General features: G+C 37.3%; 1 protein-coding gene across 11 annotated transcripts in view; it reads right to left on the reverse strand.

Annotated features, from left to right (window-relative positions):
• TCF12 (transcription factor 12) overlaps positions 1–15,255 on the reverse strand; it is a 372,696-nt gene that overhangs the window by 6,067 nt on the left and 351,374 nt on the right. For 8 of the 11 annotated variants that reach the window (XM_036107003.2, XM_036107007.2, XM_036107005.2 and 5 more), the window contains 3 exons: positions 12,836–12,950; positions 11,203–11,365; positions 6,621–6,853 (listed from right to left, as the gene is read on the reverse strand). In XM_036107003.2, coding sequence (XP_035962896.1) covers positions 6,621–6,853; positions 11,203–11,365; positions 12,836–12,950 — 511 coding nt within the window. The remainder of the gene's footprint in view (positions 1–6,620; positions 6,854–11,202; positions 11,366–12,835; positions 12,951–15,255) is intronic. The other 3 variants (XM_036107006.2, XM_036107008.2, XM_036107013.2) reach the window with 1 other exon arrangement.

A 15,255-nucleotide genomic window follows, 5' to 3' on the forward strand; every position in this document is an offset into this window, starting at 1 on the left:
TCCTCAAGGGAGAGAGGTAGCTGGCATATTACCTTGCTTTTCTACTTTTATATGTAGAACGAGATGATTGAATGGTTCTTTCTACTGCTAGAGGTGTGATTAAAAGGGTGATAAAAACCTTCTCTACTGCTTTGTATATAAGATAGAGACAACTAGATGGAATTTTTGAAGTGGGCATTTTCAAGAGTAGGGGGTCTTTCTATGTGAAATAAAGGGAAAGAAAAGCCATTGGACTGGAGACCCACTGGATCAAAATCCATTTGGGAATTATTTTTCATGATATCTTTTCCTTAAATGAGTATGTATGTATGTATTTATTTTTAAAGCTTTTATTTATTCATCTGAGACAGAAAGATACAGAGAGAGAGAGCATGAGCAGGGGTAGAGGCAGAAGCAGACCCTGACTTGCGGCTCAATCCCAGGACCTGGAGATCATGACCTGAGCCGAAGGCAGACGCCTAACCATCTGAGCTACCCAGGTGTCCCCTTAAATGAGTTTTAAGCACAAGATATCTAACCCATGACAGCTTCTGGTTCGTTTTTTGTTTCTGGTAATATCATAAAAGTGAAAAGTTGTTATATGTATTTTTATGAACTGATTAAAAATGTCCTAATGAATGTAATATAAAAGGATCACTTAAAATTAGTCTGTAATGAAGGGGTGCCTGGCTGGCTCAGTCAGTAGAGCATGGGACTCTTGATCTCGGGGTGGTGGGTTCAAGCCACACACTGGGTGTGGAGATTGCTTAAAAATAAAATCTTGGGGGAGCGCCTGGGTGGCTCAGTCATTAGGCGTCTGCCTTCGACTCAGGTCATGGTCCTGGGATCGAGCCCCACATTGGGCTCCCTGCTCGGCGGGAAGCCTGCTTCTCCCTCTCCCACTCCCCCTGCTTGTGTTCCCTCTCTTGCTGTCTGTCTATCAAATAAATAAATAAAATCTTTAAAAGTAAAATAAAATAAAATCTTGGGGCACCTGGCTGGTTCAAGTGGTGGAGCATATGACTCCTGATCTTGGTGTCATAAGTTTAAGTCCCATGCTGGGTGTACATAAAATCTTTACAGAAAAAAACTGGAAAAAAGTCTATAATGAAAACCATATTTTGTAGAAGTTGTGAATTTTGTTAGATTTTCTTGAAATGGCCAGCTGAATGCAACACAGCAGGACTCTTCTTTTTTATGTATTTCCTCTAAGCCAAGTAAAATGTATTTGAACATGCATTTACAACACATATTTATAGTCACTTTTGAGTTTAAAAAAAGTAGACAAAAGACTTTATTATGGTTAACTCAGCTGATTCTATTGACTATTACTCATGCACAATGATAAAATTTCATTTTAGAGTTCTTATTTTCTCAGCCCCTGCATTTAGGAAAAGACATAAAGGCTCTTCAACTATGAGGAAGATCAATGAAGAAAGAAAGGTACACACTTATTATTAGGATAAGTAGTAAAATAAAAAGCCATGTTCATCATTATGTAAAAATATCAGGAATTATTTTCTTAACAAGTAAATGTGCACTTCTAACTAATAATTAGAGTTCTTTTATTAGGTGTCATGTCCCTTTGCTGTGCAGGGAGCAGTCTCATATAATGACCGGAGAGACTGAAAAGAGAGCATAAATTAACATGTTAAATCCAAAGAGGAGAAAGTGAGATTTGAAAGTTTTCCAATTGAAACAGGTTCACATTTATCTCATAAAAAACACTGCCCTTAGCTAACTATGACCCTGTGTCACACAAGGATTTAACAGGCATGATCAGAATAGCTAGAAAGGACCAGAGCCAAAAACTCAAGTTAGGCAACATCGTGCAAGAGTTCTACGGTCAAAGAACACTCAGGGCTATAAGAACCAAGAGAATAAGCTCTAGAAAATGTGAAGTGAGCTTTGATCCAAAAAAGGCAGATGCTAGTGTTGTCTTTTAATACTTTCTGGTGTGTGTGAGCAGCCCATGGCAAATGTATTAAGTAGCCAGAAGGCCTGATGTACAGGTGAGCAGACATTACCTGCAGGACATGAAAAGTGATTGTCTTTCCTACACTTCAATTACAGTAATTCTATTACTGACTTTGGGTATGTAATTGAGGACTTGGCTCTCTTAAAATACCATCTTCTCAATGTATCGAAAGCTCAAATTTTGGGGTGCCTGGGTGGTTCAGTTGTTAAGCGTCTGCCTTCAGCTAAGGTCATGATCCTGGGGTCCTGGGATCGAGCCCCACATCGGGCTCCCTGCTCAGCGGGAAGCCTGCTTCTCCCTCTCCCACTCCCCCTGCTTGTGTTCCTTCTCTTGCTGTGTCTCTGTCAAATAAATAAAATCTTTAAAAAAAAAATAAAGCTCAAATTTTGGCTAACTGCATAGTCACTTCTTACATTATTACGACTAGATAAATATTTGTTATAATAACTATGGGGACATACTTGCAAGTCAAGAATTTTACATTGTTTCCTTGCTTGTATGATTATTTGTTTTTCCTGAAGTTAATAGTTGCCTTGCTTTTCATTTGCTAGTAATGCTAATTTTGTCCCCCTGACCCATGCTTCAATAGATCTAACAAATGCCTATCAACATTCCCCCCCTGCCCCCAAATCTCCAACATAGCATCATTTTATCTATTAATTCCATTTTCTTACCCTGGAAAGAAAATTGGGAAAAATCCCTTTCTTTCTTCTGCAGCTAACCAACTTCTATTTTTTTAAAAAGATTTTATTTATTTTAGAGAGAGACAGAGAGAGCACAAGCAGGGGGAAGGGCAGAGGGAGAAGCAGACTCCGCACTCAGCGGAGAGCTTGATCCCAGGACCCTGAGATCACAACCTGAGCTGAAGTCATAAGCTTAACCAACTGAGTCACCCAGGTGCCCCACCATCTTCTATCTTCAATGTGTAGGCACATTGATTTTCTAGGCCTACTAGATCTTGTCATGAGATTTCCTTTTGATGCTCTCTTGTGTTAGATTCTTTGTTTCTTGGATCATATGCCTTTGTCTTTATTGAGTATGTCCTTATTTGGCTAAAGCATACGTTCCAGAAGCTTTCTGAGAACATGTACATAGGAGGTAAAATTTTAAAGTCTTTGCATATCCAAAATGTCTTTATTCTATCTTCACCCTCTGATTAATGGTTTGGGTAGATACAGAATTCTAGGTTAAAAATGATTTTTTCCTCAGAATTTTGAAGCACTGCCCTACTAGCTCCTGGAATCCAGCATTATTTGTCTAGAAGTCTGATGATATTTTGACGAGGGATCCAATTTTTTCATAGCAGACAGACCTTTGGTTAATCTTCCTGTTTTCAGGTAATGCCTTCTCCAATATTAGCACCTCCAAAGAATAGGGCCTTTTGGGGGCTAGGAGTTTTGTGAGACAAAATGATCTGCTTCCTGTTGGTATTCCTCCCTGCCCCACTTAATTTCTTCTATCTAAATAAGTCAATTACCATTACTCTACTTTCCATCTTACAGACATATTTTGCTCTCTGATTTGGATATTACAATCTTTTCTCCCATCTGTCCTTGTGGATTAATACTATTTTTATTCATTTCAGTGAAGATTTAGTAAGGAGTATTATCAATGACTATGCTAAGACTACTATGTATTACCGTATCACTGCAACTAAATTAAAATCTCCTAAGGGTAGGGTCTGGAAATTTGGGAAAAGGAAAAGTCTCAGGTGATTCTAGGACCAGCCAGATTTGGGAACCACTGTCTTAGCTCATTTATCTTCAAACTTACTAAGAGACCAGGAAACTAAAATCCTAATAGTTCTATTGTCCCTAAATTATTACTGGAAGGGAAGTAAGCTGATTGAGCGGACATGTGAAACTTTGAGGAGGAAATGTCTGACCACTAATCTAATCGTTAGTAAAGGTGAGAGTAGAAACTTCAAAGTAATATGTAAAATCTATTGAGGATTAGTAAAATTGTAATGTTGACATTATAGTTGTCATAATGGAAAGATTTAAATTGGCAATTGCAGGGATCAAGTAGAATTTGGTATGTGAAGCACCAAGGCACAAAAAGTGCTCTGGCAAAATCTGAGGCTCAGAAGGGAAGCCACTCCTCTTGCTATTCTCCAGAATACACTGCTGGTTGCCCTCCTGAAAAAGCCACTTGTCCAGGGATGACAGGCTGTGGATAGCCAGATACAGTCTTGAAGCACTATCCCAAACCAGAAGGTGAGGAAAAAGAGTGCAGAGAATGCCCAAAGTAGTCATGTAAACAAAATGTACCTCTTTATAGAAACTGCTGAGCCCAGGGACTGCTGGGTAGAACCCTTGTAGGGATGAAAAGGCTCTCAGATGTAAACAGGTTACTCAAATAACTCAAAACTGCTGGAGGTAATGCCCAGAGAAGACAGTGGTCATACTAAACTCTAAAGCTGCTGCCATAGCAAGGCAGAGGTATGTGGGCTGCATGAAGGGTTCTAAATCCTCTTTGACAGACAGCCATCAGAGTGCCTTTCAAGAAGGATCTTGAATGAATCCCAAGGCTTTTACATTAAAGACATAAAATAAAAGCTCTGGGCTTTGAAGCCCAGAGTCTGAGGATGGGAGAAAGGTAGGCTTTTATGAATATGAAAGCAGCCCCTAACTGAAGTTACAGTCAGTGTATTTTAAATTCATTTCAAACTCTAATCAATGGCTCCTTATATAGAGCTTTCCAGAACTGCACAAAAAAGTCAGTACCCATTAACAGTGACCAGAAAGTTATCAGGCAGTTGGATGAGCTTAGCTGTTACATCTTCTCTCAGACTCAGCTTTTCTGTCCTAGCTACTTACATGGAACCACTACAAAGTAAAATCTTGCAAGTGAATGAATAAAATCCACCCAGGCATGGTGGAGTTTACAACTTTTTTCAAACACAGAGGTATTTCTCATTTTGATGACTTAGATCTGAGAGTAGGTACCTCTGATCTTAAACAAAATGTTTTTAAAAACAAATGACTCGTATTCTAGCTTTAATAAACAGTGGGAAGGAAAGCTGTACAGGAATAAGTTCTGGCACCACTGCTGTCCAGACAGTCCAGGTAGTGACAAGAGTCTTGACAACAAATGGCTGGGGAGAGTCAGGGTAGAAAATATCTTGGGTATGCAGAGCAGAAGGATGAATGTACTGGGACCAATAAGCACAGGTGCCTCACTGCCTTCAGAGTGAGATAAAAGGTGTCAGACACATTGAAAAAAAAAAAAAAAACTTTGATAAAGTGACAGCAGATACTGAAGGTTCAAGGAATCACTGATCCTACCACAGATGAGCTGCAACAATCAGACTGTCTGTATGAGCATCCCAAGGGAGTCTATACATTCTTGAAAATCAGGTTTCATTAACATTTACCCTTTACAGATATTCCAAGGGCCTTAATAGGAGCAAGTATCTGGTTTTAATGGTAGATTGGTTATGCATGAAGTAATCTACTCATCATTCTTATTTAAATATACTGGAGGGAAGTGGATGGATCAGTTCATTACTATGGTTAAGTTTTTCTGCAAATGTATTCAAGTTCTCTAAACTCTGGTTTCCTTAGATAGAGTGTTCTTTCTGTGACCAATGCTGAGGGTCCATGGTTATAGTTGTTAAGTATCTGTCTCACTCGTATTCTTTTTTCTTTTCCAACTTTATCTTTAAATAAAATCCCATATAAACATCCACTAAATAAGAAAGAGTTGTTCTTAATGAAGAGAAGGTAGAGGTAGGGTTTGGAATCCAAGGGCACATCTATAATTCTTTGCCAAAAGACTTAGGATAAAACATTCGTAACTTTGGATAAGAAGACAATGAGGTATATGAAAAAAATCAAGCTGAATGGTAAAAACTTTCAATGGCAGGAAGCTTGTATTGATTGGTAAGATAAGGTCTAGCATATAGGTGATTGAGACAGGAGGTGTGCAATAAATACTTGTTCAAAAAATGTAGTTTCAAAGCTTCTTCAATATTCCATCAAACTTCTTGAAAGATAAAACAGCTGGGGCACTTGTCTGAGTCAGCAGTGGATAAGCCTGTAATAAACCATACTTTTGCCCTAAGAAACACACAAGCATGTCAGTGCATATTAGGCCAAGAAGTTCACGGCATTCCTGATCAGGGATCAACCAATAAGCCCTGAGACCATACTGACCTGGGTATAAAGAACATCCATATGAAGTAAAGCCAGGAGGGGCCAGGATCAGGCATCCTATTAATCAGCAAGGCCATTTTAATAGATGGCCCAGGGTAAAGCAGGCAAGAAATTCCATACAGAGAATGGGGAAGACAGGAAGGAGCAGGGAGGAAAACAGGTCTGGGCAGGTTAATTCAACAGTGTGGGCGACCAGACTTAACAAGAACAAGAACAAAGGGGCATAAAGCACTAATGCTGAGCAGCAAGAAGAGGCTGGCTATTCTCTGCAACATTTCAAAGGACTGTGCTCTACTGGTTTGTGGGAAGGATCAAGCCTACAGATACTGACGAATATTATGAGACAGAGGTGAGAGAACTACAGAGAAAACTTGATCCAGATGATACAGTGGTAGAAGTACTAGTTGAACTTAACAAACAACTTCCCAAGCAGAAGAGCAAGTGGAAAAAGAAATGACTGCCCACCTAAGCCAGAATAGTTATGTATCTTTGCTGAACCTACTTACCTCTGACTTGCTGTTCTAGACTAAGGATGACTGCCACGGCCTGATGAAGAATAAGGAGTTTTGTTTGGGGTTTTTCACTCTTTAAATGGAGCTGACACATTCGACCAAGCTCTTTGAATGCCTCGTTAATATCCCGCACACGTAAACGTTCTCTAGCATTGTTAGCCATCCGCCTTTCTTTCTCCCTTTCTATCTTCTGTTCTGGGTTCAAATCCTCATCTTCATTAGTACTGCTAGAAAACAAAGTAACGACAATGTCTATTAAGTCCCTATAAAATCAGGGACTTAGGACTTACCTGCTCATTGTATAAAATTATAAAGGTGGAAATGAAAATTACCTATAAATTTTACCAATTAGTAGTAATAGTTACACTTAACATGATTATATATATCTTTCCAGTCTTTCTTTAATGCACATATATATATATATGTAGTTGAGATTATATCACATACATTTTTCAAAAAATGTTTATTTATTTATTTATTTATTTATTTGGAGAACAAACACATGTATAAGTGGAGAGAGGGGCAGAGAGAGAATCCCAAACATACTCCACACTGAACGTGGAGCCTGATGATGCAGGGCTTGATCTCACAACCCTGAGATCACGACCTGAGTTGAAATTAAGATTCAGACGCTCAACCGAGTCACCCAGGCACCCGACCACATACATTTTTAAATGCATTTTCCATTGCACATTCAGCATAAACACTTCTCCATAATAGTGTAACTCTTTGTAAACATAATTTGAATGACTACATAATATTCTAGTGCGTTCCTACTCAGAATGTGATCAGCAGCATCAGCATTACTGGGAGTTTGTTAAAAACACAGACTCAAGTTCTACTGCAAGCCTATTGAATTGGAAGCTACATTTTAACAAGATCCCTGGCTGGTTCATATGTACATTAAGGTTTGAGAAGCACTGTCCTAGTACACTAATGTATTATAATTTGCCTAACCTGTGCTTCTAAACACGTTACAAATCATCTCCCTCAAATGTTGTTTTTTTTTTTCCTCGCTTGGTAAGAAGGAGGAAGAAAAGCTTAAGACACAGAATGAGAGAAATATCTCAGAAAATGACTGCTTTTTGTTTCAGAGAGAAATATCATCAGTGGTGATGATTCTAAAACATGAGTCATGGGGTGCCTGGGTGGCTCAGTCTGTTGGGCGTCTGCCCTTGGCTCAGGTCATGGTCTTGGGCTTCCTGCTCAGTGGGGAGTCTGCTTCTCCCTCTCCCTCTGCTCTCTCTCGTTCTCTCTCTCTTGTGTGCATGCTCGCAGTCTCTAATAAATAAAATCTTAAAAAAAACCATGAATCAACTGGAACAATTTTTTTGAAGGACAAATTGGCAAAATGAACCCAAAGCCTTAAAATGTTCACTATGTCTTGATCAGCAATTTCAACTTTAGAAATTCATCCTAAGGATATAATTGGAGATGTACATAGGAATTTACATAAAAAAGATCACAGAATTATTTACTTTAGCAACTAATTGGGAGTCCAATAATAGGACACAGGTTAAATAAATCACAGTACATCCAGACAACTGTCTACTATGTAGTCTCTAAAAATTAAGCTGCAGATTATACTAATAAGTAAAAGATGTCAGACACAAGACTACATACTATATGATTTACATGAACCTCTAGAAAAGACAAAGTTCTAGTAATGGAAAAGCAGATGAATGGCTGCCAGGGGATGGAAGAAGGGTACTGATTACCAAGGGGCATAAGGAAACTTTTTGGGGTGGTAGAAACATTCTATATTATTAATATTGTGGTGGTTATAAAACCATATACATTTGTCCAAGGACAAAAACTGTACACTTAAAATTAGTGTATTTTATTCCATGTGAATTAAACCTCAATAAAGCTGGCTAAAAACAAAGGAAAAAACATTTGAGAAAATTTAGGGACAGATGAAAATATTAAAAATACACTGTTATATGAAAAAAGTTGATATTATAAAACTTATATCTAGTTTAATTCCAATTTAAACTATATTTATGGGATATCTATTCCTTAAAAAGTAAACAGTAGTTAATTCTTGATAGTTCAGTTTCTTTTGATTTTTGTGTTCTTTTCCATATTTTCTAAATTTCTGTAATGAAAACAGATTAAGTAATCAGAAAAAAAAAACATTTGAGGGAGATGATTTGGAATAACTTTTAGAAAATTCTATTTATATTTCAGAAATAAATGACTGAGCAGAGTCTCTCAGAACCCTGAAATAATATGTACAAATAGATGTTTTCTCTGCTCCAATAAACTTGAGTACTGTAATAAAGATTAAGTACACAATAGATTTTTACTAGCTAATTGTCAAGAATTACATAAAAATATTCTTTTATAATAGAATCACTAGCTCTTCTACTTCAAAGGAAACTTTACAGATCATCTAGCCCAAAGGTTTCCAAATGTGGCCACCCATCAGAATCTTCAGGGACAGTTGAAAAATACAGGTTTCAAAGGTCCCACTACCGGAGATGCTGATTTAGTGAGCTTGGGTTGGGGCCAAGACAACCTGTATTTCTAAAATGTTTCAGGATTTTGTGCATTAGGGCTGAGAACTACTGCCAGATCCAGAGAAGTCAGTGACTATCCTAGGATCACACAGCTAATTAGTGGCAGTGTAATGACAAGGACCCAGGTAAGTGTTCCATGGAAGTAAGGCTACACCACATACCTAAAATTATCATCATCATAACAGTAACTATAGTACCTTACGGGGTATTTACTGCATGCAAAAGAGTGTGCAAAGGGCTTTATATGCATCATTTTCAGTTTATTTCCATAAGAATCCTATAATAGAAAGTCTTTTTAGAGAAAAAAAAAAAACAAAAAACAAACCTAAAGTTCAGAGAGTTTCAATAACTTGTCCAGGGTCACTTGGCAAGTATGTGATGGAGCCATAATTCAATCCCAGGTTAACTTTATTTATCCAAAGACCATGTTATTAACCTATTAACTATCATTAATTACTAAGCATTGCTGTTATCAGTAAACTATTATACTTACTGCCTTCTCAATTTCTGATAACCTATAATAGGGTTCAGTAAACTATGGCCCATGAGCTGGCTCCCTGTTTTCGTACATAAAATTTTATTCAAAGAGCCATGCTCACTTGTTTATGTACTGTCTTTGGCTGCTTTTATTATAATGGCAGAGTTGAGTAGTTGCGATAGAGACCCAATGGCCCACAAAACATAAACTAGCTACTGTCTACCCTATACGTGGAAAGTTTGCTGAACTTTGACCTTTAAGATGAAAAAATGAGTAAGAAGATGCAAATTATTTATCTTAAAATTCTATTTGAATAATTAAACTATTAAAGAATTAACATGCCTCAAAGGAGTAGTCTCTGGATTCCGTGACCCAGTTTTTACTTCTTCATGCCCCTGCACAACTGAGTACAAGGCATATTAGAATGACAGTATTAAGGGGCACCTGGGTGGCTCAGTCAGTTAAGCATCTGTCTTCAGCTCAGGTCATGATCCCAGGGTCCTAGGCTCCCTGCTCAGTCGGGAGTCTGCTTTTCCCTCCCTTTCTCCCTCCCCCGCCCTCAGCTCATGCTCTCTCTCACTCTGACAGTATTAGAACCTTAAGATTTAATTTTTAAATGAATTTTCAATTTAATTTTTTTAGTTATACCTACCATACTCATCGTGGTCTCCTTTGTACCCTAATTTAATATAAAGAACAATGTTTTAAATATCTATATGTGATATATACATATTATTGATGCCAAAAAACAGGATATGCCAAAAATATACCAAACCATCTAAATTTAATATAGAACTAGAAGAAAAGTCTGAGGGAAGAATCTGGAAATCATTTGAAACTAATGTACTGTGTGTCAATATCCATATTGAAAAGCAAGGTCAAGTCTGATTTCTAGAAAACCTTCCCCAACAACATCAGTCCACCTGGAGTATTTCCTTTTCCATACCTCTCAAATTTTTGTTTAAATCAGGAGTTGGCAAACTTCCTCTGTAAAGGGCCCGATAATAAATATTATCAGCTTTGTGGGCCATCTGGTCTCTGCTGTAACTACCCAAATCTGCCTTGGCATTGGGAAAGCAGCCATAGACCATATGCAAATGAATGAGATATGGAAGTGTTCCAATAAAACTTTATTTATAAAAATAGGCCATGGGCCATATGTGGCCCATAGGCCACAGTTTGCTAACCTCTGGTTTAAGTCATACAATAGAGTTTTACCATAAACATAGTATTAAAAAATATATTCAAATATTTATTGGTAGAATGTATCTAAATGTCTCCAAATGCACAATTTAACTTGTTTTATTTTGTGCTCTAACTGAAGGGAGAGATATAATTCTTCTTTATATGTAGCCCCTAAAATATTGTGGTATAATGGAATACATAATTTTGGAGTCAGCATCATATGCCTCCCTTTTTACGGTTGCTATGAGCACTAAATGAGGTAACACATGAAGTCCCAACACAGTACTAGAACATAGCTGACACTTATAAATGCATGATACCTTTCAATTTTCCAAGTATTTTCCACCCATGGCAAGTGAGTGAAATGTAATACCTGAATGCTAACAAATACCTTGTTCTGCCTCTAGATGAAACCTTGATATCTTTTTGGGAGGATTCATCATCTGATTTCATGTCATCTGATGAAGGAGGTTCATGAAGGTTTTCATCTTTTTCTTTGTTTTCAGTCTTGATTTCTGCTGGAACAACAGTTCCAGACTGACTTTGCAAGCCACCTAACAAAGAGGCAAAGAAACATAAATGTCCAGAACTAGAACTAAGACAGTAAAAAGCCTTCTAGATGGTGAATGTTTTTATTTGTTACAGGATTATGGTGGAAATCTGAAGATGTAGGATAATATACTATTTAGAGCTGGAAAGAAAAGATCCACAAACCTTGGAGAAAATGGTTTTTAAAGCAACTATATTTAAAAGAAGAAGTCTAGGGCACCTGGGTGGCTCAGTGGGTTAAGCGTTGGACTCCCTGCTCAGCGGGGAGTGTGCTTGAGATTCTCTCTCTCCCTGCCTCCCTCGACAACCCCCCTCAAATAAATAAATAAATCTTAAAAAAAATAAATAAAAGAAGTCTGACCTTGATGGTCACTCTAATGCTTACTTTAAGGCACTATTTAACAACTGAATAAGTATGAGAAACTTGATGCAGTTTAGAAACTGACTTCTAAGGTGCTGCTAAGGTAAAGAAAATAAGCTTTAACATTTTCCCAGATAAACACAATAAAATGGGTTGCATGGTTAAATATAACTGGGAAAACTTTACTTTGGTGGTCTTTTTTTTTTTTTTTTTTTTTTTTTTATATTTTTTATTTATTTATTTATTTGACAGAGAGAAAGTGAGAGCACAAGCCAGGAGACAGAGGGAGAAGCAGGCTCCTCGCTGAGCGGGGAGCCTGACATGGGACTCGATCCCAGGACTCTGGGATCATGACCTGAGCCGAAGGCAGCCGCTTAACCAACTGAGCCACTCAGGCGCCCCATACTTTGGTGGTCTTAACGTTGGTTATATACTTGTACTTATAAGCTCTATTATAACATTTGTCAGTTTGTTTTTATCAGAATTGTCTCTCCAATTAAATTAAAATCTTCTAAATAAAAGCTACTATCATTTGGAGCTCTCAACATACTCAGAAAAATTCCCCACTGCCTCTAGGGACCATGAGGGCTCAGTCACGAGGGGAAGTGATTAGGAAAGAGACACGACAGAAGCAGGAGCAGGTAAGATGACCAGTAAATACTGAACAGTTTGCATGTGGTTCTTTTTTTTTTTTTTTTTTAAAGATTTTATTTATTTATTTGACAGAGAGAGACACAGTGAGAGAGGGAACACAAGCGGGGGAGTGGGAGAGGGAGAGGCAGGCTTCCTGCTGAGCAGGGAGCCCAATGCGGGGCTCGATCCCAGGACCCTGGGATCATGACCTGAGCCGAAGGCAGATGCTTAATGACTGAGCCACCCAGGCGCCCCTTGCATGTGGTTCTATCCATCAATAAGTATCTACAATTGGCCCAGCAAAATGGGGCAATTAGAATTCTAAATATCTACCCTCTATATTCAGTAGCACTGCTGTTTGGAATTGCCCCACCTAAGATGACTTTCGATTCACAGATGTCAATCTGCTTGTAAGAAAGATGACAGTGTTCCAAATGATATCTCTGTATGCATTACTGCTGAAAACCAACAATACAGTTACCTCTATAATTTTCTTGTGTTTTGTGGTTCAAGTCTGTGCTTGAAGCAGTGACCGTACTAGACAGGACTGAATGATTGCCATTGAGACTGACAGAGTCTTCTCGATGAGTTCCAACCTAAAGTTTAAAAAAAAAAAGAAAAGAAAAGTCAAGACAGTTCAGGGGCAATAACTGTTTAAATTCTTTTAATGGGTTTAATAGAGAAAATGACATAAATCACTTATCTGAATTTAACAACTTTTTTGGGATGTTACTTTTCTGATTTTTGGATTTCAAAAGACTTGATGGTACCACTGCTTTTGAATCAAAATATAAAAAATAAAATTCCAACTTTCAAATTTTATATCCCACAGAAGGTTGTGTGAAGCAAATGAGCTAACAGAGATAAAGCACTCTATAAGCCATAAAGCACTACACATTATAGCATCTATTAATAATCCTACATCAATCAATCTGAAAATCTATTCCATATACATATTCCATATGTATGAATTTGCATTTAACAAAATATTGCTACACTCCAAGTAATAATAGTATTTATCTATACTTTGGTATACCCTTTCCTCATACACATATATAGTGTGTTGGTTTTTCTTCTTCCTCTGCCTCCCTCAAAAATTTTAAAAGAGGAGCAAAAGCAATACAAAATGAAATTAACTTAAAACAAAAGTTCTGCATTGCCAGGCAACAAAAATGACATATATTTTTATTCTGTTTTAATCAAACTTACATAAATCACAACTAGCCTAAAATTAGAAGGTAAGGCATGCAAATACCACCAAGTATTTTAGCTATAGCAATATTTTTGGAAAAACTGGTTACAAATGAAGCTTTTTATTAGAACAGTAGCATATGTATCAGCTACAAGATTAAGCCTTTAATTAAAGAGGTTTATTGCTTGGAGTTATATATAAGAATCACTGTTTTTCAACAAATCCTTCAATCCCAGCAAACTCTTTTGCTTTAAATCCCTCTTGAGTAATTAATATAGCTTTTATCTTTCATGACTTTGTATGGATTTTACCCTAAGAGGTATAAATACCCCTATGCAAGTTTATCCTTTGGTTTCTTGTGAGCTAAACAAAAGGCACCAAAGCAAAGTTTCGGGCAACAGGCCATTTGGTACTGGACTTGATTAGAACACATCAGGTCTTTCACTATACTTTTTAAGAAATGTCTGTTCTCCACCCTTATCTTTAATGTAGTTTTTCTTTTTAAATTTTTCTGAGGTGGGGGGTGGCTCAGGAGAGGGGAACAGAGGGAGAGAGAGAGAGAATCTTAAACAGGCTCCATGCCCCGTGCAGAGCCAAGGTGGGGCTCCATCTCTGATGACCGTGAGATCATGACCTGAGCCAAAATCAAGAGTCAGACACTTAAATGACTGATCCATCCAGGCGCCCCTTTAATGTAGTTTTAAAAAACCCACTTAATGTATTCCCTATCTACTTTTAAATTTATTTGAGGATTAGTCATTGCTGAGGATTAGTTGCTTTCTTTGCTTGCTATGAACTACTTAATGATCTAAGGAGGTCAGTTCAAAAATCCCATTTATAAAAATAAATATAGTATAAATATAACATATAGCTGCAAAACCTTTGGGGCTTTAGGAGCCTAAGCCTATTCTAAAGATAAAAACCACCAGAACAGTTTTGACTGGCTGAAGAAATCATTGCAGGACAAAGTAAAAGCTAAGATTTCTGTGCTTGTGTTTATAATGTGAACTTAAAAGTTCCTGTGATCTTTGCTAATATGTGCTAAATTTTGTTCTTACCTAGTATTTTGAGGTATCATACCAAGTAGTTAAAAGAAAATAGCCTTTTAAAACTTAAACTTTTAAACATATGTATATTTACTCTATACTATATGTGTACAACTCATTTTATAGCTCTGTAAGACAATACCATCGAACAGCCACAGACTGAATTTCCATCCAAGCAGTAAGTGATGGTGCAGCTTCTGAATTCTTACTTCTTATTAGTAAAAACAATTCTGATTTTCTGAATCTCAACTAATAAAAATGTTCTATCATTTCCTTTCTGATGAAAGGCCTGGCAGACAAAAGATCATTATTGAAGTAAATCTTAGGGATTTTGCCTTTACCTGAAGGAAAATCAGACGGCTGATCAATTTGTTTTGGGATATAAACGCCAGCAAATATTTTCATCTCTTTGGAATACTACAAACTTAAGTATTTTTTTTGGCTCCCAAAAAGAAAAAAAAATTAAACCTTTAAAAAAGGTTTAGACTAGACTCAGACTAGCAAAAAGCTTGAAGTCTGGAGTTTTTCATGTTAATGAAGTTAGCAGGAACTTTTTTTTTTGGTAACTCGATTCCCCGTGCAAATGGCCCTCATATATTTTCTGGAGAATTTGACTTTCACAGTTCTTAAAGTTCTATTTAACCCTTGCTCACACCGGCTCCC

The sequence above is a fragment of the Halichoerus grypus genome, chromosome 8 (assembly GCF_964656455.1).
Source record: "Halichoerus grypus chromosome 8, mHalGry1.hap1.1, whole genome shotgun sequence".
In the NCBI taxonomy this organism is placed as follows: Eukaryota; Metazoa; Chordata; class Mammalia; order Carnivora; family Phocidae; genus Halichoerus; species Halichoerus grypus.